Source organism: Globicephala melas, chromosome 15, assembly GCF_963455315.2.
Source record: "Globicephala melas chromosome 15, mGloMel1.2, whole genome shotgun sequence".
In the NCBI taxonomy this organism is placed as follows: Eukaryota; Metazoa; Chordata; class Mammalia; order Artiodactyla; family Delphinidae; genus Globicephala; species Globicephala melas.
Genome location: NC_083328.1, coordinates 60,648,062 through 60,673,116, shown reverse-complemented (window position 1 = coordinate 60,673,116; position 25,055 = coordinate 60,648,062). Strand labels below are relative to the sequence as shown.

General features: G+C 56.4%; 1 protein-coding gene across 3 annotated transcripts in view; it reads left to right on the top strand.

Annotated features, from left to right (window-relative positions):
* Positions 1-25,055, top strand: part of NOL4L (nucleolar protein 4 like) — a 128,954-nt gene that overhangs the window by 38,910 nt on the left and 64,989 nt on the right. For all 3 annotated transcript variants that reach the window (XR_004034031.3, XM_030830928.3, XM_030830927.3), the window contains exons 2-3: positions 12,351-12,506; positions 18,451-18,562. Coding sequence is in view for 2 of the 3 variants with exons in the window: in XM_030830928.3 (XP_030686788.1) it covers positions 12,351-12,506; positions 18,451-18,562 (268 nt within the window). In the remaining variant the exon portion in view is untranslated. The remainder of the gene's footprint in view (positions 1-12,350; positions 12,507-18,450; positions 18,563-25,055) is intronic.

Below are 25,055 nucleotides of genomic sequence, written 5' to 3'. Positions count from 1 at the left end.
TTGGTTAACTAAGATAGCCTAACTTAGACGGTGCTGTCTACGGGCCAGATGGGGACCAGGGCCTTGCACGAATTAGCTCATTAATCCTCCCAACAGACCTATGGGGCAGGGCTGTTCTCCCCATTTCACAGGTAAGGAAACTGAGGGAACAGCACAGGTCAGCTACTTACGTGTTACTATTCCAGTAGCTTTTACTCTGGGTTAGCCCAGGGCTTGGCACAGAGCAGGCCCTCAGAGAGTGTTTGTTGAATTAGTGAATACATCTGGAAGGGGGACGCTGGGCAAGTGTGGGGAGCTCCGTGTGCATGTGTGTGAGTGACTGAGACTGGGTGTACTGTCTCCGTGTGTGGTTGTCTGTGACTCCGAGTGTGTGCGACTGCTGTCTGACAGGGTCACGCACTTGTCTCCCAGAGTCTTCACCCAAACGCCCGGTGGCTGTGAGGACTGTCAGGCCGGCTGTGTGTGTGGCTGTGTCAGACTGTGTATGGCTGCCTACACGTGTCTGTCTGGGCCCAAAGGGCCACCTGGCACCCTTCCTGGGCTGGCTGGCAGGCCCGGAGGCTATGGCGGGGCAGGACAGGCAGGTTCAGAGGTGAGGAGGGCAGAGTCCCCATCCTCCCCCCCCACCCCCGCCGGCCTCACCAGGCAGACCTGCAGATGGAAAAAATGTTCACACCCGGGGCAGGCGGGTGGCCGCCCCAGCGGGACTGCTCTGTGCGCAGAAAACAAGTTCTTCTGGTATCAGCTCGAGTTTGGCAGGAAGTGGCTTTTGGGTGGCAGGAAGTTGGATTCAGCTCATATCAGCCCTGGCCGAGGGGCAGGAGAGCAGTTATCTGGGGTTAAACAGAGTTACCGAGAAGTGGGGCCCCAACACCCCATACCTGATAGAGCTGGGGGCACAGCCCACCCCTCCTGGTCATTTGGGATGTAAATGGGCCTTATGAAGTGCTGCCGCCCATCAAGTTCCTCCTGGGCCCTAGACCCCAGACAGAGCTCGTCATCCACCTCCTATTACCCCCATGCAGCAGATGTGCAGACTGAGACTGGGAGAGGCAGTGGCTTCCCTGAGGTCGCGGAGACAAGTGGAGAGAATGGGAGGGGAGAGACTGAAAGAAATCTACAAGACAAGAGAAAAACCAAGACAGCAAAGAGGAGAGGGGAGATGGGACCGGGACAGAGAAGGTAGTTGAATGAATGCAGAGAGCAGTGAGACCACACTGGTGGGAAGACTTCTGGAGTGTCCAGGCCCTCACGTGGACATCACAGCTGAGCTTGAGATCCTGAACCCATTTCCCAGAGGAGGGCGTGAGACCCACAGAGCCTCACTGGCTAAGCCAGACCTGGAATCCAGGTCTGATTCCAAAGCCCATGTTCTTTTGGGCCATGCCCCTGTGCCCACCTTCTAGGGCAGGGAAGTCCTAAAAGGGATGCCAGTTACATGAGCTGTTTGCCTGGGTAAACAGCTGTTGATGAATTCACCGAGTTGGCCAGTAGAGACCCAAGGTTCAAACCTAGACAGGGTGGCTACAAACTCATGTGCTTAATTAACCATGTGACAGGGTGTGCCAAGCACTGTGCCAGAGCAGGCAGAGCAAGCCATGGCCCTGCTCTCAGGCTGGGACCCAGAGCATCCAGCCACTGATCTAAAGCCCTGAAGCTCCAACCAGCAAGAAACGGAGTCTCCCGGCTCCCAGCCCCGGACACCCTGTACCCACCCTCAGCCCCCACTGGAGCCCTGGGGAGTGGGCCACTGGTCCTTCTGTTCTCATCCCAAAAGCAGCACCCAAGCTGTTCCCTGGCTGAGATGCTGATTTGAAGCTTGGTTTGCATGTCGTTTGCACATTACTCAGTTCACGTCAGAAGGTACGAACATCTCCCTTTCCCGGAGAGGGCTGCTGGGCCCCCCTGCCCTCCTCCAGACAGCAAAAATGCCAGCCGGCTAGACAGGGAGCTGCGCCCTGGCCTCTGACAGCACCCGCCTGCTGCCACCTCCCCCATTCCCTCCTGGAGCCAAATTTAGGCAGCTCTGCTACTGAGAGATGCGGAGAGCGGAGGCAGGAAATGGTGAGGTTGGAGACAGCCCGGCCTTGGCCCAGGCAGGGTGGGGCAACCCCAGGGGTGCCCCGTCCCTAAAGCCCTTGGCCCAATGCCCCCCCCACTCCTCCTCCCACAGGAATGTGGGCCTGGTTGGGGAACGCTGGGTTCTCAGCTGCAGCCCAGGGTGCTGGCTCCCCTGGCCATGAGGGAGGAGGGAGAGATGGAGGGAGGGAGGAGGTCATGGCCGGGGCAGTGGGGAAGGGATCAGATAGCCTCCTCCTGCCCCAGACACCCGCCGCCACTGGGGACGGGAGCCCGCTCTGCTTCTCAGCACTTCCTGCCCCTCCTTGGCGTGCCCCCCCAGACCTGACTGTGGGGTGGGGGGCAGGAGCCATAGCTGGGCCTGCGGGGACTGAACTCCCCGCCAAAGGCTCCACGAGGCCATCTCCTCCTTGGGCTAGCCTTTCACCTTGGTGGTCTTGGTTCCCCTACCTGGGAAATGGGGAGGCTGGCCTACAATGATTTCTGAGTGGCTACCCTCACTGAGAGCCACGGTTTCTGGGAGGTCTGGCAGAAATTAGGGACGTGGCAGTGGCTTTAGGCCTAGGAACTTCTATTTCTCAGGTATGGCTAAGAGAGGCAGCTCCTTACTGATGCTGGGACAGGATGTGGGTGGGCTGAAGGGTGAAAGGAGAGGGCCTGGGCTGGAATACAGACACCAGGAACCTGGGGGTGGAGTTAATAGTGCCGGTAGCTGACAGCATGGATCCTGGGGTCTGAGTGCCTGGGTTTGAATCCAGCTCTTCCACTCTGTTCTCCATGCCTGTGGACAAGTCCCTTCCATTTTCTGTGCCTCAGTTTCCTCATCTATAAGATGGGGGTAATAATTCTCCCAGGGCTGCTGGGAAAGTGAAATGAGGCAGTGAATGCTTGGCACACATTAAGTGCACCACGATGCCAGCCACCAGCGTGATTGTTTTGTCTCCCTGGGCGGTTGGGAGGCCCCTGGAGCTATAACGGATGTGGACGCGATGGGGAGGTGCTGCAGCTTGGTGGTTAAATGGGCATCGGGATGGGAGTTCAAGTCTGCGTGACCCTGGGCAAATGGCCACACCCCGCTGCGCCCTGGGCGGGGAACAGCAGAGGCGCCTACCGCAGAGGGTCTGTGAGGATTACACAGATCAGGCTTGGCACGGCGCCTGGCACATAGCGGGCGCTCCCTGAAGGAGAGCTGGGCAGATCGAATGGTACCGCCCCGCACAAAGGACAGGTGGGCAGCGTCCCAGGAGGGCGGGGAGCGGAGCAGGTGCGCGGAGAGTGGGGAGGCGGGGTCGAAAAAGGGGGAACGCAGGGGCCGGCGGGCGGGCGCGCGCGCGCAGCAGGTGCGTGTCGAGTGGGCGGGGCCCCGCGCAGGCGGGGTCTCCAGGTGAGCGGGAGCGCGCCTCGAGGCCGGAGACTGGGGGAGGCGCGCCGCCCCGGCCCACCCGCCGGAAAGCGTCCCTGTGTCTTTAACGTCCTCCTCCCCGCGTTCCTCCCGCCCCCCCCCGCCCCCTTTGTGCGCCCCCCCAGCCGGGCTGCAGCCGCGGAGCCGTCCCCCCTGCACTGACAGCTGGTATCTAATTACTGTGTGAGAATGGAAAGTCAGGCTGTCCCAGCTCCGGGGAGAGGGGATTAACGTCTCCTGCAGAATACACTTCCTCTGGTGGGTTGCCATGGTTACTCTCATTACCTGCCTGCCCGCGAGGAGCCCGCGCGAGCCGCTCCAGCAGGCCCTCCGAACCCGGGCCTAGCGCGCGCGCTCCTCCCGGCCCCTCCTCGCCGAGGCGCACGCGCGTGCGCCGTGGGGGGAGCGCGAGCAGCCTCAACCCCGTCCCCCAGCTCCCCGCCGGAGCAGCTGTCAGTGGCGCGCGCGGCTCGGCCAGTCCCAGCGCGCGCTGTCAACAGTCATTAGCGCGGGCCTTTCCCCTCCCCCTCCAGCCCCTCCTCCTCCCTCCAAGTCTAGGGTGGGGCCCGCACCTGGGGCCCCGCTCGTTAGCGCGCCCCGGCCGCCCGCCGCGGCCCCGAAGGGACCCGCCCGCTGGGTCTGCTTGGCTCAGGGCCGCCCCCTTCCGCCTCACCCCCACCTCAGCGACCCCACTCCCCTGCCCTTGGCCGCGGCGCTCGAGGGAGGCGGGTGCCCAGAATCCTGGAGCGCGCCCCTCCATAGTAGCGGTGACCGCGGTTATTTATGGATATCTCGCCCAGGGTGGGGGCTATTTGTGCATCCTTTGGGTTCCCACAACCTTCCTGTGAGGTGGCGAAAGGCACTGCGCGTATCGTGTCATCTCTGCACAGGAGGAAACTGAGGCCCAGGGTCAGGGCTCATTGTCCTCAGGCCTGTGACTTAACCTTAGAGCACCTGCGCCCTCCTGGCACGCCCAGGCCAGAATTCCTATCCTCCAGGCCCTACCCTATCCTGCTTGAGAGTGCCTTAGCTACTCCCTCCCTCCATCCCTTAAACCAGGGTCATTGCGCCAAGAGGGGGACACGTTGGCCCGCTACACCCCTTTCTCTTCCCACTCCTTCCCCGTTCACCCTTTCCAGACATCCCACAGTTAACAAAACCAAAAAGAAAAAAAAAGGAAAAAGAAAAACATTCAGAGCTGCTTGAAGGGTGGCATCCCTCAAAGGTAGTGCTGTTGTTTGGGGGCTGATCCACAGCACCTTGCCCTGTGGCCCCGGCGTGTGCATTTCGGTCCCCGGCGTGATTTGAAAGAAGATGGAGGTTCAGCGAAGCAGAAAGGAAGCCTTGGAATATATGAGGCCTGTTCCAGATGGCAGGTGCGATGCGGTGGCGGCTCTGCACTAACAGTTGGAGATTGTGCACAGGGGTGGAGAAGAGGCAACATTAGGTCCTCCACGCCTTGTTTTTGTATTTATTTATTTATGCGGGGGGAGGTCTCATCCCTCCGCCCCATCCAGGCCTACAGAGCTCAGTGCAACCATGGGTCCGAAAATTCTGCTGTGAATCTTTATCTTGGAGTTTTCTGCTTTTGGTTTTGGTTTCCAGTCTGCAGTAAGCAGTGTTCGTAATGTAGAGAAATTCAAATACTGTCCTTGTCCCATTAAAGTAACGGCCCCTCTCAGTCATCTGAGTGCCCTTTACAAACTGTGACTGGCTTCTCTTGGAGATTCTGAGGAAAGAATTTCTGGATATTTGGGTGACGGTCTTCATTCTGGTTTTCTGTTCTTTTCGTTCTCTCCATTTAGTTTGCTTTTTAAATTTCATCTCCACCATTTTCCTTTCCCTCTGAGGACCCTTTGCAGGAAGCTGACTTCTCCCCTTGGGTCTTCTTTCAGCCCTACCAGTAGTTGGAATGAGACTTAGTGGGAACTCCCCCAAAACTGCTACCCCCATTTCCAAAACCTTGGTCCCGCCTGAATTGATTAAAGTGTGGTTTGGGGCACGGGAGGAATGGCCACAGTTCCAGAAGTTGGGAGGAACACGCAGCTAATAGCGTTTGCCGTAGCTTTTGCCTGTAATCTGGCTGGCCCTGATGGGATGGGCAGCGTCTTCACACGTGTCTGTGCAATTAACCTCCTGAAGTCCTGGGCTCCCAAACAAGTGGTAGCCAAAGGTGTGTTTCCCCAGGGGTGGGTTCTGCTCACTGACTTTCTCCTCTGACAGCAACCTCGTTGATTTTTTTTTGAAATAAATTTATTTATTTTTGGCTGCATTGGGTCTTTGTTGCCATGCGCGGGCTTTCTGTAGTTGCAGCGAGCGGGGGCTACTCTTCATTGTGGTGCGTGTGCTTCTCATTGCGGTGGCCTCTCCCGTTGAGGAGCACAGGCTCCAGGCGCACGGGCTTCAGTAGTTGCAGCACGTGGGCTCACTAGTTGTGGCACACGGGCTCAGTAGTTGTGGCTCTCGGGCTCCAGAGTGCAGGCTCAGTAGTTGTGGCACATGGGCTTTGCTGCTCCGAGGCATGTGGGATCCTCCCAGACCAGGGCTCGAACCCGTGTCTCCTGCATTGGCAGGCGGATTCTTAACCACTGTGCCACCAGGGAAGCTCGTTGATTTTTACTCTTTGTCGAGAGCTGCACCAAAAGGGCTCATCCTAAGGACTGATTGCATGGTTTCTTCCTCTACCTTAGGAACCCAATTGAGAAATGTCCCCACTGTTTAGCCTCATTCTCTTAATCATGGACACTTCGTTGCTGGAAGGCATATGCCACTACTATAGTGATGGTGGTGCACTAAACGGCACCCCGGTGGCCTGAAACGGTGAGCCCGCTTTGTTAAGTGTATAACTTATTACCAGCAAGTGACTTTGAAGTTCCAGTGGAGATGACAGAACTGCAATCCATTAGCAATTGGACCTCACCTGCCATCAAGGGCAGGAGTCCGTTTAATTGGCTTAGTGGGAAGACGGGCAAAACTCAGTCAGATTCAGGAGCTCACCTGAGAGGTGACTCCCAACAACAGCCCGCGAGGCCACCCAGGCAGGGGCCTGGGAAGACATGCTCATCTCTCTCCTAGGTTTGCAGCCCTGGGCACAGCAGTCCCCTTTGTGCCGAGCATTCAGATCATTTGAGGAAACTGAGGAAGCCAGAAAAAGACCCGTCAAGGGATGACCTGCTTAAGTATTAATTAATTTTGCCAGGGAGGACTTAAAAATCAGATGTCAGGACGCTGGGCACTCCCGCTCTTTCTATCCATTAGCCACATTAAGCCTCTGGGTAGGTGTTTTGAATTCATACTAATGTTGTCCAATGAGATTCTTTTCTTCCCACCATTAGGAAAATGGGCTTTCACTGGAGAAGAAAGTATTAATATATTAGGCCTGGCAGCACGGAACATGTTTATTCTTTTTTTAAAAAAATATTTATTTGGCCGTGCCACCTGCGGGATCTTCGTTGTGGCATGCGGAATTTTTAGTTGCGGCATGCGGGATCTAGTTCCCTGACCGGGGATCGAACTCGGGCCCCCTGCACTGGTAACATGGAGTCTTAACCACTGGACCACCAGGGAAGTCCCAGAACATGTTTATATTCATTATCCAATGCCAGTTTCCTTACTAGTTACCTCCCTGTCTCAATCACAGAGACATTCTAATCAGCAGTTCCCCAAATCTGTCATGCATTAGAATCAACTGGGGGGGTCTATTAAAATCCTCAGAGTGTCAGATTTGGTAGGTCTGAGGTGGAACCTGAGAATTGCGTTTCTAACAAGTTCACAGGTGATGCCTAGGGGCCACACTTTGCGAACCATTGTTATAAATATTCTGAAAGACCAGCCTTGCTTAAGTAGACATTTGGTGGTTTCCTCAATGACTTGCAACCTGGTCTTTAGTTTGGAACCCAGATGGGCTGGTTTTAAGGAAGATGGTAATAACCAAGAAAGTTTGTAGCTCCATGAATTTTTTTTTTTTTTTTGGCTGTGTTGGGTCTGTTGCTGCGCGCTGACTTTCTTTAGTTGTGGCAAGCAGGGGCTACTCTTCGTTGCGGTGTGCAGACTTCTCATTGCTGTGGCTTCTCTTGTCGCGGAGCACGGGCTGTAGGCAAGCGGGCTCTGGAGCGCAGGCTCAGTAGTTGCGGTGCACGGGCTTAGTTGCTCCACGGCACGTGGGATCTTCCCAGACCAGGGCTCGAACCTGTATCGCCTGCATTGACAGGCAGATTCTTAACCTCTGCGCCACCAGGGAAGTTCCGCTCCATGAATTTTTAACAACTATTGCCATGTCTGGTTTTGTTGGCCCAAGTCTGGCTGGCTGTTTTGGAGTTAGCTGTTTCAAAAGGATGTAGTAAGTTACCATGGCAATATTCTTCCCCACACAGGAAGGCCCCAGAGGTCGGTCCTGCATAACTGACCACGTGTTTTTTTTGTTTGTTTGTTTTTTTGCGATTCGCAGGCCTCTCACTGTTGTGGCCTCTCCCGTTGCGGAGCACAGGCTCCGGACGCGCAGGCTTAGCGGCCATGGCTCACGGGCCCAGCCGCTCCGCGGCATGTGGGATTTTCCCGGACCGGGGCACGAACCCGTGTCCCCTGCATCGGCAGGCGGACTCTCAACCACTGCGCCACCAGGGAAGCCCTGACCATGTGTTTTTCATGGCTTTTCCCATGCGGTGCTGCTGGGTTCCATTCCATCACTCCTGGTTGGCGTTCCCAGGAAGTGGGGAATAGCCAAGAGGCTCCAGCCCCACTCTTTATCCAGCCTGTAGATGAAGTGAGCTTCCTTTGTCAACCCAGGGCCCAGCTTGCTTAGGGCTGTGGATCAGACTAAGCTAACTTGGGTACAAAGCAGAGGTGGTTGGCAGAGGCATCCCAAGGCTATGCGGAAGGTGCTGTCCACTCCCTAATTAGCAGCTCAAGCGTTGTAGTACTGCGTCTGGATTCTCGGCTAGGAAAGGCATGTCTTTCCTGCAGCATTTAGCATGAAAGTTATTACCTCTGTGGATGCAGGGCATGGCAGAGCTGTCTGCGGCACGTGACTGCCGTGCGATCCCTTTGTTCTCATCCCAGGGTTCTCCTTGAAGGCCACACAGATATCCTGGTGTTCCACCCTCAGGGTGTAGTACACATGGTGTCCAGGTGGCCACAGCTCACCAGAGGACAGTTCAAGGTGTGGCTCTGCAGACCTTGTGTGGTTTGAATTCTGGTTGCTACGGGCCCTCTCCTTTCCCGTGTACATCTCTGCAGTTGAGATAGACTGATTACAGGACCCAGGTTTGAACAGCACAGGAGATGACAATCCATTTTTTTTTTTTTTTTTTTTTTTGCGGTACGCGGGCCTCTCACTTCTGTGGCCTCTCCCGCTGTGGAGCACGGGCTCCGGACGCGCAGGCTCAGCGGCCATGGCTCACGGGCCCAGCCGCTCCGCGGCATGTGGGATCTTCCTGGACCGGGGCACGAACCCGTGTCCCCTGCATCGGCAGGCGGACTCTCAACCACTGCGCCACCAGGGAAGCCCCGACAATCCATTTTTAAACAGGGAGCATCCCTGAATAGTTTCTCTGGGTTAATTTTATGGTCACGTTGGGCCAGGTACAAAGCTGTTGGTTACCCGCGCCTGCCTGTGAATGGAGGTGGGAGGCTGGGACCGAGGCAGGTCAGGCACTGGGCAGTGTGTTTTGCTGTTTAATCTGAGTTCGTTAGTTACACCTTGACTTTAGGAAAGCTTATTCCAAGTATTTGTGACAGCCTTATTAGCATGTTATTTTGCATAAGATTCTGCATCTCTTCTGATGGTGGTTATTACCTCGGGGGACCCCTGTAACCTGAATGGATCTATGTGGCAGATGCCTGACTTACGTTCTTACCTGAGCCTTGGAACATCCAACTAGGACTTTTTAGGTTCATTTTACAGGTGAGAGGAAACTGAGTTGTTGTTTTTTTTTTAATTAATTAATTAATTTATTTTTGGTTGCATTGGGTTTTCGTTGCCGTGCACAGGCTTTCTCTAGTTGCAGCTGTGCACAGGCTTTCTCTAGTTGCAGTGAGCGGGGGCTACTCTTAGTTGCGGCACGTGGGCTTCTCACTGCGGTGGCTTCTCTCGTTGCGGAGCATGGGCTCTAGGCGTGCAGGCTTCAGTAGTTGTGGCATGCAGGCTTCAGTAGTTGTGGCTTGCAGGCTCTAGAGTGCTCAGTAGTTGTGGTGCACAGGCTTAGTTGCTCCATGGCATGTGGGATCTTCCCGGACCAGGGCTCGAACCTGTGTCCCCTGCATTGGCAGGTGGATTCTTAACCACTGCGCCACCAGGGAAGCCCAGGAAACTGAGTTTTAAGACGTGAAGAAATGACCTGTCCAAGGTCACCAAGCTGGTGAGGGGGCACTTTCCATCTCACCTATCTAAAATATTATCTTTCATCAGATTGTCTTTTTTCTCTCTTCCTTCTCATCAAATTTTATCAACTTTTTCCAGAAGTATCTGTGTTCTGGCCTGAAACAATTTTATGAGCAGAGAGGTCTATTCACTTGTAAGCAGCGAAACCCATCATTATGCCTCTGGGACTCAGATTATTGAAATCTGGAACTACCCACCCCATTATACTTTTAAAAAATATGCCTTTTAAAATTAAGTTTAACAGACACACAGAAAAGTACACAAATTGTAAGTGTTCAGATCAATGGCTTTTTATAAACTGAACCCACCCCCGCTCAAGAAATAGAAACCCAGTTGTATTTTCATTCTTAAGTTTCTTTTGTTTGTTGTTGTCCATGTGAACCTCTGGTTAGCAGTGTATTGTAACTGACCTGTCATAATATTTCTCCCATGCATCTCTGTCACGGCAGTATTTGAAGATCTCCAAAATGCTGGTAGTTACAAGTCAGCTAATGAATTAGTCACTGATGAGCCCAGGACTTCAGAGGGGGACTTCAGATACCCTCAAGACGGAGATAACAGTAACTTCTGAGAGGGTTTAAGAATAGCAGTCATGGAATTTTACAGCTCATCTCATAAGTGAAGCTCAGGGAGGTTGAAGAGTTTGCCTACGATCTCACAGCAAGCAGTCAGGACCAGCAAGCTGCTCTTCCTACACAGGCGCGCGAACACACACACACACACACACACACACACACACACACACACACACACACACACACACACACACACACACACACACACACACAGAGGTACCTGCTGAGAAGTCCCCATTGCAGTGGATGCAGGGCCAGTGAGGTCACCACCCAGGGTCGTCACTCATGGACGCTGCCCACTAGCCCTAGTGTTTGGTCCCTACGTCCCAGATGCCCTTCCTTTCCACCTGCTCTCAAGTGGGCCACTGGCAAAGAGATAGCCCTGCTATCCTATCATGGCACGTTGAGAAAATTGCTGGATAAAAGCAAACCCTGCCTGTGCCCAGAATGTATTGTGAGTGAGTGTCCCATTCAGCGTGCCCTCGATTCTCCCTGGACGACAAAGACCAAAGTCCTGAGCCGGCTCTGACCCTTACCAGCCACCATCCCACAGGCAGGTCCTGACCCTAACGGTCTCCCAGGCTTGTCGCGATGTTCAGCCCCGCCCTGGCTGGGGGAAGCTTGGCAATGGGCAAAGCACTTCTTAATGACAATATTTACCCAGCAGTTTCTGGGGCCAGGCTTGGTGCTAAGTGCCGCGCATACATTTCACTTACTCCTCTCTGCAGCTTATGGGAAAGGTGCTTCCGCTATGCCCAGCCTCTAGGTGAAGGACCTGAGGCTCAGAAAAGCAAAATACCTGCTCAGGGTCACACAGCCACGTCAATGATGGGGCCCCATTGCAACTGGAGAAGTGTGTGTCTAAACTACCCTGCCTGGCTGCCGCTTACAACCACCCAGTCATTCAGCAGCTGTTTATTGAGCCTACTGTGTGCCAGGCATTGTGCTCTGTGCTGGGGAGACAGCTGTGAGCCCCCAGAAGAACACCCCCTTTCCCCCTCCAGAGAGCCAACATTCTTGAGTGGGATCCTTTGGGGAAGAATGCTATTGGAGATGTGTGTTTTGAGCACTCTTGGAGAAGAGCCTGCCTCCTTTTTCCCAGATTCCCCTCCCAAACACTGCTTGCTCTTCCTCTTTGAAACCCCCGGGGCCCTCCAAGGCTCCACTCTGGGAGATGGTGGCTGAAAGCCCAGTGTCCCTGAGATCCTGGCACTCCTTTTTGGGGCCAGCTGACGGCACTCGTGCCAGCCCAGTAAGAGGCTCGGGGGGTCCACGGTCACCCCACTCCTGTGGCCCTGCCACCTCCACGTGGCCTTGTGTCTGTCATTCTCTACGTCTCCACACACAAAGAGCCCGGGTGCCGTTGCCGGCGCTCAGCTGCTGGAGTGGGGAGGTGGGCAGCGGTGAAAAGCTTTTCTGAAATGCCAGGGCGAGGCAGGAGTCACCCAGGTGATCCGAGCCGTTTCCCTGGGACCCTAGCCCCCGACCACAGCGAAAGGTGACTGCTAATTGGGGAGCTCTCGATGGAGCCGCATCTAGTTAGCACCGCCCCCCTCCCCAGAGGCTTCCAGGATGGTCTTGGCACAGTGTGTGATTCGAAAGCTCCCTTCTGAGCCTGGCACAATCTGTCTGAAATTGTGAACATGGTGGCTCTTGGTTTTTTAATTTGTTGTTTTTCTCTGCCCATTGTTTCTGGCAGATTTAGTAGCAGCAGCCACCCTTGACTCTGGAAGCCCCCTCCCTGCGGCCCTCTCAGCAGGCTCCTGTCCCCCAGCCCCCCAGACCTACCGTCGGAGGCCTTACGGGGTCAGCGAGCAGCGGTGTCCCTGCCCCTGACCCACTGCCCAGCCACAGGGCCCAGCTCTCACCCTGCCATCATCCCTGACACTAACACAGCTTGTCCACCCTGTCGCAGGGGGCAGATGGCCTGTCGGAGCCGGAGGGCATCTCTCTGAAGCGGGTCGCTGTGGTGGAAGATTTCTTTGACATCATCTACTCGATGCATGTGGAGAGCTCAGCGGAGCCAGGCAAAGCCCCCAAGCACGCTGGGCAGAAGAAAACCTACCGAGCGGTGAGATTTCTGTCTCTTTGCCTCTGCTGGCAGCCCCAGGCCTTGGCAGGAGGCCATGGGATCCGCACATGTTGGGCAGGGGGGTGGGGCAGGGAGCTGAGGCGTGATGAAACAGCCTTTGGGGACCCAGGGGGGCACAGGGCAAGGGCATGGCAGCCAGAGATGGCTCATGGGGCGAGGGGGCGGGCTCTGTGGTCTGAGCACAAAGGAGAAGCAGGTTGAAGGGAGTGAGAGGGAGGGAAGGAGAGGGATGAGGGAAGGAGGAAAGCCCTCCTCTTCCTGGTTTCTGCTTCACTCCATCCCCCCAGCCCCAGCCTGGGGCCGCAGTTGGGGGTGGGGTGGCTAGATAATAATAATCATCAGAGCAAATGCTTCCATGGCATTTACTGTGTGCCAGGCCTGTCCTGAATACTCCTATGTGTGAGTTCATTCAGCCCCCTACGACCCTGTGAAGTCAGTGCTGGAAGTTCCCCAGGGGAAGTCTGAGGACCTGGGCCCCACCCTCTAGGAAAGCACAGTTCGATTGGGGTGGGGAGGCTGAGAGCAAAACCAAGATACGAGAAACAGAAATGTGTCCAAGACTAGCTTCGAGGGAACAAGAACCCAGGTACGCCTGGTCGTTCAGCAAAGGCCCCTCCAGACACCAACTTTCAGTGCTAAGCCAGGGGGACTTCATGGAGAAGGTGGCAGGTGAGCTAGCAATCTAAACTTTGGGTAGACAGAAGAGAGCAGAGGCGGCAACCTAGGGTGGGAAACATCACACACCGGGCAGTGGAGGGGATGGTGGCCGGAGCAGGAGGGGCCTGCCTGGGTTCTGGTCCTGCCCCCCGCCATTGACCCCCATTGCCATGGCTCATGCCCAGCTCTGAACCACTTGTCTGGCACCCACCACTGAACCAGTAAAGCCAAGCACTTGATGTTCATTCAAGCCTCACAGCAGTCCTGTGACAGAGGTGCTGTGGCCCATTTCACAGTTGAGGAAACTGAGACCCAGAGAGGTAGGCTACCGCTCTAAGGTCACACAGCACTTAAGTGGCAGTCAGCTCTGCGTTGACTTTCTCTCTGGCTTCCTAGAGACCTGCCCCTCTGTGATGGGGCTACCTCACCCAAAGCGGATGCGAACCCTCCAAGTTCTTTTATAAATATCCTTGGAGTGCAGCGGAGGTGGCCTGTATAAGTCTATAGTTTCCCCATATGGCCTGATTTTTTTAAAAAAAATCCAATAATCTGGTTTGTCCTTGTCCTCAGAAGATGGCCTTTGCTCTAAATGAGTCTTAAGGATGGACCCGCATGACAAGGACCTCAGAGAGATGAGGGGTCGGGCTGAGGGAAGCAGGAGATGATTGTCCTATCTGCCCCGACCTCTACTGCTTCTCAGCACTTGTGCGTTGGGCAACGGCTTGTGGGAAGGGAGTTCTGAGGGTATTTCCACCGGAGGGTCATAAATGGAGGGAGGGATACCCGAGCTGGGACCTGTGTGGGCCCCTTGGTACTGATGCAACCCCGCACACTTCTCAGCGTTGAATTTGCCTTGCTGGGAGCCGGCACGTGCCAGGCTCTGCGCTCAGCACGTCCCCTGCACCAGCTCTCTGAGCCATCACACGGATGAAGCAGGTGCTGCTGTACCCCCATTTTACAGATGAGGAAAGCGAGGCTCAGAGAGATGAATAAACCTGCCTTGAGGTCATCCAGCTGATGTTCAGAGCCAGGCAGCTGTCCCAGAGCCCACACCCTGAGCACCACACATGCCACCTCTCTACAAACCTCCTATGGCCAGCTAGTGGGGTCCACTGACTTGCTTGTACCAACCAGACCTCATGATTTCCCTGGTCCCCTGGGTGCCCAGCCCCCAGTCTCGCCCTCGGGCACTTCCTGGGTGTTTACGAAGGCTGGGGTCTTCGAGCTCTGTGCTGCGGAGAGGGCGGGGCTGGCTGCACCCGCCAGGCTCTGCGTCTCTGGGCCAAGCGGACGTCCAGCCCTTGGCTCTGCGCTTCCTGGCTTCTCGTCCATATGCCCGCCGCGTGCCCCACTTCCCGCTGCCCAGCCTGGAGCTGGCACATGACTGGCAGCGAGCCAGCTGGGCTGCGTGCAGAGCTGGAATTTCAGCAGCAGGGCCAGGGCTGAGGGAGCAGGCCAGGCCCTCCTGCAGTGGGTGTGAGGCCGGGGGGCCGCCGTACCCCCTTCCTCCCCTGTGTGCCTCCTCTCCCTTCCCCCCTCTTCTCCATCTGTCACCCTTCTCATTGCCACCCTTTTCCTTTTGGGGGGATGGGGCGGTGCCCGCATGCTTTTGTCCTCCTCTTTTCACCTGCTCCCATTTTCCTCAGCCCAAGCCTAGCTCTTCAGCCCCATCCATGCCTGTGGAAAGAGACCCGCCCCCGCCCCCAAAGGAAACTCCGTGCTGCTGGGTGCAGAGAGGCACAGCCTGGCGCTGCGGGCTTTGCGTCAGGCCCTTCGGAGGGGTTTTTGGACCTGCCTGTGTGTGCTTTACCAAACGTGAATCCTGGGACTGCCTTGCTGTCTCTGGGGACACCTGGGACCTTCCAGATTCTTACAGGCCTGGGGTGCCTGAGGGAGCCGGAGCCTGGAAGGGAGATGGGCAGGCTTGTTCAGGGCATGAAAGGAGGCGCATTCTTCAGTGGGCAAAGGACTTTCTAGGGATCAGAGAGGGCAGGTAATGAGCTTTTCTGAAACTGGAGGTCTCTGAGCCAGGGGTGGATGGCTGTTTACGACGGACAATACAGGGGAGTCCCATCTTGGGCAAGAAGCCCCTGCCTTACTTTGCCTCTGACGCAGCGTGACCTGAGGTCCAGAGGATCCCGGGGAGTCGTGCCAAGGCAGGGGTGTGGGTTCTACAAAGTTCGCTGAAGCCACATAGAGGACTGGTCCTTCTTCAAGGGGCATTTCTGGTGTCTGCACCCATCTGAATTAGGGTGATCCCCTTTGCTTCCTTCCTCTTTCCCAGGGTGCTAGTAGGCTAGATCGGGTTCTGGAGTCCTGATCTGGCTGCCCAGACCACTTCGGAGCTGGGGCCAGATGTGGTCAGCAGCTGCTGCAGGCCCACCACGTGCTAATCCACCCGCAGGGCAGAAGGAGGATCTTGTAAAGTGGTGCAAATCCCCCCAATTGGCCTCATCTGTCTTTGTTGACCTCTGAGTTGGGGACCGAAAATGGGGCCTTGCAAGTCAGCAACTCTGCAAATAGCTTCTGCTCTCCCTGCCAGCGAAATCTCACTCAGTTTTTACTACTAAGAAAAATGTAAAAGGCACATTCATTTATGTGTTTCAGTGTCCAGGCAGGAGGCCTGAGCGTGAGGCAACAGACAGTCCAGGGGCTCCAAGGGCAGCTGGGTGGGGACAGGGGTCCTGGAGCTTCCCCTCTTAAGTGCAACAGCTCCATCTTTATCTGTGTCATGTTTTGGGCTTCAGGATAAGAGTCTATTTCCAGAACACTGTCTGTAGCTCTAAAACTATCTGAAAACCACCATCCTACTGACCAGGGCATCAGCTGGGATGGTCCTCCTTGTTTCAGCTCATCCTGTGGGTCCTGTGGCCTTGGGCATCCGTGCAGTCAAACAAATGGAGGTCCCATTTCTCATGTGGACAAGGCAGGAGCATGAACCAAAAGATGCCCACAGGAGGTCGAAGCCCCAGTGGGGGAAGGCATCGTCCTCCATTCGGGTCCCTGCAGCAGCGTGGAGCTGGACTCTGCACTTTACTGGCTCCCCGGGGAGCGCTTAGCGAGGCTGCAGACATTCCAGCCACGCAGGGCAGGGCTTCCCTCCCGGGCCCTCGGAGAGCTCCAAGGACTTCTTACCCACCCGCCTTTGGTCCAGCCCACCTGCCCATCCATGGGACCCAGGGCCAGAAGGCGTGTGCCCGGTGCGCCACCTCCCTGTGGCACTCCGGCCAGCCTTTGCATACTGCTGGGTCCCTGCCAAGGCCGGGAGAGCTGGGGCTGCCACTCCGGCCCCTGGGTAGGACGCTCTCTCGTAACTGTCCCTGTGCCCGCAGTGGGCCAGGCGGCAAGCAGGGCCTCTGCCTATGCCACAGGCAGCCCTCAGCAGAGCAGCCCACCCAGGAGGCTCTCCCTGAGCCCTGCAGAAACTCTGTCTCTGCCCAGCGGCCGGTGAGCTCCGGGTAGTAAAGTAGGGCTTCTTTCCCCATGGTGTCACCCTTCCTTTCCCAGCAGACTGCAACCCTCCTCCTCCACGCCCTCACCTCAGCTCTTCTGGGGCCTGACCAGAGAGGCCACACCTCGGGCACCTAGGAGGTCGTCTGCTGGCCCAACTGAGCCTTGGCCCTCTGCTTGGCACAGCGGGCATCCTCCCCTCTTGCCCGTTGACTCCTGCAGCCGTCAGCCCCTCAGCAGGACCCATCCCTCCCGACCCCGCAGGCCCAAGAGGGACCTGCCACCCCTAAGACTACCAGGCAGCCCCTGGCCGGGGATGAAGATGTCCACATGCGTGGCAGGAGAGCCCCCGTGCCTCGGCCCTCACGCCCTCCCATCCACCAGCTCCAATCAGAGAGCAGGGCTTTGCCCTTGTCCCTGACCTCCAGAGGAAGGCAATCAGACAGGGAATTTGGAAGGGAGATAACTCATCAAGGAGCCTGCCTGCTCCGCAGAGCATCAAATCAGCTGAGAAATAACAATTGTGTCACCAAGATCAACTCTGCATTTGTAGCCGGCCACCAGGCAGGAGCGGCCCCTGGAGCTCCGCAGGCAGCACAGCCTAAGCTGGTCCTCTGACGGCCTGGCCGCAGCCGGGGGGGCCCCCTGGCACCCCCCCAACCCCATCCACTCTGCCTCACCCCGCCCTGCTTCCTAGCCACCACAGAGATGGGCCTGGGCACGTGTCCACCCCGCAGGAGCAGACCAGGTGCGTCCTGGAGAGCAGCCCCTCCTACTGTGGGCTGACCAGCACCCTTGGCCAACTTTCCCGACTGGGCTGCGGCGAGAACGGCGGAATGCTAGGGTGGTGCTGCCCCTTAGTGGAGAGGAGCGGAAGGGCCTGGGCTCTGGGAAACGTGAAAACCAGCAACTGGGCAGCCACCGGCCTCAGCCAGGAAACCCGGGTCCAAGAGGTCCCTCTGGGCCCCTCAGGCAGCCAAACCAGGACCAGTGGGTTTCTCAAAACCCAGAACAAGAGGAGAGGACTGAGCTTCTGGGCCCACACCCCGCTCTTCCCCACTCCCCCACCCAGTCTCTTTCTTGTGTCGCCTCCCATCTCTTTCAGCTTCCCTCCCACACTGCTTAGTCTTTCTCCCTAGCTAGGGGAGGCCCCCTGGAGACAGCTATGGGGCGTGACCTGGAGCTTGGGTTCTAGTCTGGCATTGCTCTAAGGAGCTGTGTGATCTTGGGCGAATTGGTTCACCTCTCTGGGCCTCATAAACTCACCTGGAACAAGGGGGTCCCTAAGAGTCTGTCCAATTTGAAAAATCGAACCGCTTGGCATCAGCCTTTCACAGCTCTCTTGATCTGTGAGTAGATCAAGGAATAGCTTGTAGAGCTTCGGGTTCCATTTATAGGCCCGGAGCCGGTCGCTTTGTAAGTGAGGCTCAGTTTCTTCATCTCGAATTGTGGAAGTTGTCTCCTCCTACCCTAGACCAATGTTTATCAAGTCATTTTTCAGTAGTAGCAATGATATGCTGAGAGGACTATTCCCAACTTATGAGAACATAGGTTAAAGACTAGATGATGTTTCATTGTTTTGCTCATTCAATTTTTAAGCTTCTTTAATTGAAAAATTTACAACTGCTGGTATTCTGCAAAAGTACTGACTCATTTCCATGGCTGAGACTCTAGGACATCTGCTCCTTGCTCCTCAAATCCCTGCCCTTCCTGGCAAGGGCAAAGTGCCTGCCACCAAAGCACAGCCCTTGGTGAACCGGTGACCAAGCCACCTCCCCACGGGTCCATGTAACAGCAAACCTCCTCTCTCTCCCAGATCGCCGAGACCTACGCCTTCCTTCCGCGAGAGGCTGTGACCCGGTTCCTGATGAGCTGCACAGAGTGTCAGAAGAGGATGCACTTTAATTCCAACGGCCTGGAGCCCAAAGGTAGGGGAGGAGGTGGGCGTGCTGGAGGCTCAGGGGAGGCTCTGCGGGGAGGGGCTCTCCCCCAGAAGGGCCTGCCCTTTGCTGGCACGGACAGAAAAGTGCATGGCCAGCAGTTGTCACAATTCCCAGAGGCCAGTGTGGGTCCATGGAGCTGCCCAGAGAGCCTCATTTTAGGTTTGTTTTTTTTAAAACTTTTTTTTAAATGTCAAGTTTCACTTAAACACCAATAGCGCATTCCTACTGCCCTTCAAGACTCTCCTCTCCCACCGAGGTCCCAGACGGAAATGGCCACCTCGCCCCGTCCCCTAAGCTCTGCAGTACTCGCCTCCCAGATCTCACCCCAGGCGGCGTGCACGTGGATCTGGTCTCGCTGACCCGACTGTGCACTCTCTGAGGACAGGAGCACACCCCCCACTGCGTGCACCCGCCTACCCTATAGCCACCCACCTGCCATTAGCAGGCCTCCCTAAGTATTTGTCCCCTGCCCCCCACCCCCAGTGCACCCCCAGGAGATCTGTGGGGATTCGTTAGAATTGAAAATGCCCAGAGTACTTGTGACCAGCCGAAGGTGGTCCCTTAGACCGACATCCAAGCTCTCCAGCTCTGCCCTGCCCAGTGAGATCCCCGCTTCAGTCTCCCACAGCCTCTACCCGAACATCCCAGAGGCCTCCAGTAAGTCTGGGCCATCTGTTCGCAGGTGGCTTTGGCCTAGCGAGACAGGCCGTTATGTTTAACTCAGCACTGAGACATGATGCCCCGGTGGGTGACTTATCAGGGCTTCTAGGCATCAGGCCCGCAAAGGTTGCTGAGGTCGGTGGGCATTTGCCTGAGGATGGGAACAGACTCGGAATGAAGGGTGAGCCATTTACTCAGGTGGTGCCCAAGTGGCATCCACCAAATACGTGGAAAAACCAACAACGAGGCCCGACGACAGCAAAGGAATTGGAGCACAGGTGTCGAGTGAGGTTGTCCTCCTGGTTGGTAGTCCCCGATACGACTTCGGACAGCAGCCACCTCACCAGACCCAGAGGCTTTCCTGTCCTTGGGGGCCATTAGGCCGTGGCCACTTCACTGAGCTCATTGGATGACCACTAAAGTATGAGGGACAGGAATTAATCTAGTTAATCCCTCATAAGTGCTGCGTTCCTGGTTTAAGAGCAGGGGCTCCAGGGCCGCACTGGGTGGGTTTGGATCCCGGCTCTGCCGCTCAGCAGCCATGTGTTCTGAGCAAGTGACTTCACCTCTGTGAGCCTCAGTTTCCTCATCTGTGAAATGGAGTTAACAATGGCACCTATCTGGTGGCGGGGGGGCAGGATTCTGATGAAATATGAGAATTAATCCCTGTACCTGGCACAGGGCTCCCATGCAGGAGGAGTGAGCCATGGCTGTGGCAGTTACTGTGATAACGTGTGGGGCCTGAGTGAGGCCCCTGCCCCACGTGGCCTGGCCCCCGCTGAGCAGCTGCAACCCCTGCGCCAAGACAGCACTTGGTACCTGCCAGTGGGCCAGGAGGCTTTCCCTGCTGCATTCCCCACCCTGCCCGGGTCTGGGTCCCAGGGACGCGGGCCCTGGTGGTGGCTGCTTGGTCCCTGCCCGCCCATCCGCCTGTCCCCTCCAGCGCTGGCCTAATCGTTTCCATAGCAACTGGCAGAGTCAGACACAGAACCTGGGGGAAACAAAGGCAGGCCAAGAGGGGCTGTGTTTCTGGGCTGCTCTGGGGCGTCTGCAGGCTCTATTCTGCTCCCTTCTCCACGCTGGTGTGGAGGACATCCTCACGTCCCTGACTCCCCAGTAGAGGCAGCAAGGTCTCCGGGGGAGGGAGGGGGGACCAAGGGAGGGGGAGAGGCCGAGAGCACACGCCCCAGCTTCATGGGTCCTGTGCTGGAGCCTCTCTGTCCAGGGGCTTGCGCCAGCGAGACAGAGGGCAGGCAGAGTAAGGCTGCGCCGTGCCCATCCTTGCCTGTCCTCGGGCAGAGTGCCACTTCCCTGTCCCCAGGAGTGGAGCTTCCCGTGCAGGGAGAGGAGGAGATGCTGAGGGAGCAGGAGACTGTGTGGCCTCAGTGTCTCAGAAAGTGGGCTTGGGGTCTGGCAGGCCTGGGTGTGTCGCCCCGCTCCCTGCTGTGTGTCCCTCAGCAGGTTCAGGGACCTCTCTGAACATCAGCTGCTCATAACAGCCCCTGTGATCCTGTGAGGGCTCTGTCCCTGTTTACAGCTAAGGAAAGGAGGCACAGAGAGGTGGTAGGGTGAAATCACTTGTCCGAGGTCCCCAGAAGGCAGGAGAACTTACCTTCCCATCAACAAATGGGAGTAATGCTTCCCTCTCTGTTTTTTTGTCCACGCCACGCAGCTTGCAGGATCTTAGTTCCCCAATCCCCAGGGATTGAACCCAGACCCATGGCAGTGAAAGCCCAAGTCCTAAACACTGGACCACCAGGGAATTCCCCCGTCTCGGTTTTCATGAGGATGCAATTGAATTAAACGAGCCCATTCTGCCAGGCGCCTGGTGCCGTGGGTGCCTAGGGAGCATCAGCCTGTCCCCCACCCTACCGCCGTGTTGTTGTACCACCCAGGCACAAGGCTGCCAATGTCCAGGTGTCCCACGGGGAGATGCACGGTCAGTCACCCACCCAGGTGAGCACCCTGGGTCCACAACCTGGCCGCTGGGCAAAAGGGAAGGGTTTGGTTTCTGGAGGCTGCCAGTGGAGAGCCTTAGAGGCTGAAAGGCTCCCCTGTCTGCTTGATGGCCAGAGGCACTAGTGCCTGGACCACCCTCACCAGCTGGCAGGTTCTCTCTTCTCCTGCCCCAGCTGAGAGCCTGGAGATCCTGTCTCCGCCTGCCATGCTGGCCTCTCTGGATGTGGTCAGCTGCTCCGACCACTCTTTCATAGGCACCCCTGCTCTGCCAGCCTTCCCTCCTCCCTCGCCCGCCCTCCGGGAAATCAGAGCCTGCCCCAAGGCCCAGAGGCAGGCCCCAGGTTCCTGTCCCAGGAAGGTGGGGCCGGAGGGAGACAGGGAACAGGATGGAACCTTCTCGAGGGGCTGCTGGGAGGATGCCTCGCTTCCTGGCCTCATGTTATAAAGAAAGAAAGGAAGCAAAGCAGCCTCCCCTGCTCAGTGGTTTGTCCCGGCACGGGGGGGGGGGGGGGCGGGGTGGGGGGGTAGGGGGCTGGACAGCCCTGTGCCCTCCCCCAGCGCCAGAAGCACGAACAAAGGAGGCTGCCGGGGATCAGGAAGTCCGAGGATGGGAGATTCCAGGGCTTGCCGGCTCCACTCTCCTCTTCCACCAGCCCCTGAGTCTGGACTGGAGGAGGCAGAGATGAGAAGTGGGTGTGCCCTGGGCCCAGCTCTGGCTGCAGGGGTGAGGGGCCTCGGGGGCACGTTTCACGTTTCTTTGATGTGATGAAATACCATTTGCATGGCTGCAGACTAGGAGTTAGCAGTGGGCAATGCCAGTCACCTACCGAAGGGTCCCTTCCTCAGCGAGAGCCATCCACGCAGGTGGCAGCGCCTTTGCAGCCGGGCCCAGATTCCTCTGTGGTTTCCAACCCCCTCCCTGCCTGGCCCCTCCAGATCCCCTCTTCCTGTCCTGCCCCATGTGACCCCATCCCGGCTCATTCCTCTGCCCTTGCAGTCTCTCCTGTGCTGGCCTGTCCTCTCTCGGCTCTCATACTCACTCGTTATACGACCTGGGGAGGTTGTGTAGCCTCCCCACGTGTGGCTGCCTCATCTGTAAAGTGGGGTTATTAACACGAGCACCCACCCCACGGAGTCCTTGGGAGCACCACGCGAGAGGGTCTGCGTGGCGCTCTGGCAGGGCTCAGTGGCTGTCATCTGAGTGATTGAACGGAAGTCCTGTTGAGATCCCCCCTCCACAAGGCTGCCTGGAGCTCCTTCACAGCCCTGTAGCTCTTCCTCCTTGGAGCGCTAATGGACTCGCCATCAGTCCTGCCCTGCTGAGCACAGGCACCGTCCCTACGCCCTTCCCCCCACCGTCCCCACCCTGAACGCACACACATCAGTGCTCCTTGAAGACTTGCTGACCTATTGATTCCCTTCCCTGGGAGAGAGGTCTTTTCATCTGAGCCAGCCCCAGGCCTGGCTTCTCTAGTTCCAAATCTGAGCCCCATGGCAGGCTGGCCGCTCTCGAGGCTCCTCTGTGCCAGGCCTTCATCGTGCACACGTCCTTCAACCCCCAGCTCTGACCCCGAGAGGTCTCACCCTGGCATCCAGCAGCTACAGCTGTCTCTGGACGGAGGAGTTCTTCCATCCTGTAGGGGGAAACTCATGAGAATTGCCACCTTGTGTTCCACCTGGAGGATCCGGGCCGCCACCTCCGCTGGAATTTGCGTTGATTGGCAAATGTCACTGGAGCCCAGCTGTGATCAGCTCTCGGCTTGGCCCTGGGAGAACCTCTACATCGCTGGTTATTTTCAAGGCCTGTAAAACTAGGACTAGTGCTTGGGCTGGTTTCAGTTTTTCTTGGCAAAAAGGTGTCGAAACATTTCTTTGTGTGGTTTCTCTGCTTCTCTCACCAACAACCTACTGGGTTATTTCAGCTCCGTGACCCTTCCTAGCTCCTAACTCACCCGTGGTCTCAGGTTACTTGTAGTGGCTCAGGCGTGGCCACTGTATTTGTTGACCACAGCGGGGACCTGGCCTGCCCATCAGAGCCCAGGGAAGCCACTTCTTCCTTGTTCGTGTGTCCACCTTAGCTCATCCCCCATCCCGCCGCGAGCACCGGACTCCACGGCGCCCCCACTGGCCCTGCTCCTTAGCTCTTTCCTAGTAAGCTGTTCATCTTCGTGTGTGGCACTTACCACCCCTGGAACCATTTGGCTTCCCACTGCCGAAAACCCTGCCTGCCTGTCTTCTTGCTGTGGTGTGGCCGAGCTCTGGCCTCCCACAGCCAGCTCCCTGGCATGTTCCCTCACCTGGAACGTGTCCCACCCACCAAGGTCCCGCCTCCCCGACAGAACCCTCACTTCCGGAACTGCAGATGCAAGCATTTCACTGCACACCGATCTCGGATGGATTCGTGTGTGTGCCCGGGATGTCCCTGCTTCCCCAGACGAGGGCATCCGGCCTCCTCTTCCCGAGCTCTCCTGGCTCACCTCCGGGCCCTGGAAGCAGTTTCTGATCGGTGGACCTGCTGTGGAGGGAACAGGCCAAGGAAGACCCCTTCTCCCACCCCCCAAGAGTGCCTTCCCAGCCATTGTGGGTTTTCTCCTAAACCTAGCTATACCTGGCTTTTTTAACGTTACCTTTTCGTAAGTAGTCATGGCTTTCAGGCAGGACACGGGTGACCATCCATAAAGGAACACAGTGTCCGGCCTCCATGGACAACCAAACACAGAGCGTCGCCATGGCAGCCGACGAAGTCTTCATTTGAGTCTCTGACCGGCGACCCTTAGGGTGGGGGTCCCTTCTCATCTACCATGTTGTCCAGCAGCTTTTCAGCAGACAACCACGTCTTTGAGGAAATGAAATGGAAACGGCAGAGTCCTCCATCTGAAGACCCACATTCCAAACCAGGAACCACGGCTCTCTTGAGTGACATCATCTCAATGTGGCTGCAGTGTCTGCCTCACGTATTGTATCCAACCTCATGGAGCTGCGGAGGCCAGGTCCCAGCACGCCCCTGGGTTGAAAGAGGTCACGTCTGGGTTGATGGTGGGGCAGCAAGAAGAAGAGGACCCAAGGTCACAAAAGTGCATTTTAGTTTCCCCACAGCACTGGGCATCTGTGTCAGAGGGGCCAGTGTGCACTGGTGTTAGAGAACTCCTCTGCCACAGACCAAGAGGAAATCCCTTAAGAAAAAGAAAGGTTTGGCCCATTCCAAGCCAGTTTCTGAGACATTCTATTAGTGACATTTACCTCCTCCTGGACAAACAGAAATTCTGCGTAAGACACATTAGCTTTAAAAAGCAAAACAAGGAATTCCCTGGTGGTCCAGTGGTTAGGACTCACCGCTTTCACTGAGGGGGACTGGGTTTGATCCCTGGTCAGGGAGCTAAAATCCCACAAGTCGCATGGCACGGCCCAAAGGCAAAAAAAAAAAAAAAAGCAAAACAAAGCTCTGCATTTTTATGAAACTTGATAAGAAGTGTTATTCAAGCTGTACAGTCACCAGAAGGACACCATCCCAAGACGCATGGACCCTGTTTTCTGCAGGGCTGTTCCTGTCTGCGCCAAGTAGGAACTGCCCGCTGCCCTTTGGGTAGTTTCTCCCCCTAGTTTGCAGGGGCCTTTTTTCTTACCTTTTTTTTTTTTTTATGTACATCCATCCTTATTGGTGTTTTTTTTTTTTTTTAGTACACCTTTATTGGTTTTTTTAAATACATCTTTATTGGGTTTTTTTTTTGCCTTTTTTCTTTTTTGTGACAAACTATTTACAACACAAGACGCGCCATTTTAATAATTTTTAAGTGTACAACTCAGTGTTAGTACAGCCACACGACTGGGCAGTCATCACCACTGTCTGTTTCCAAAACAT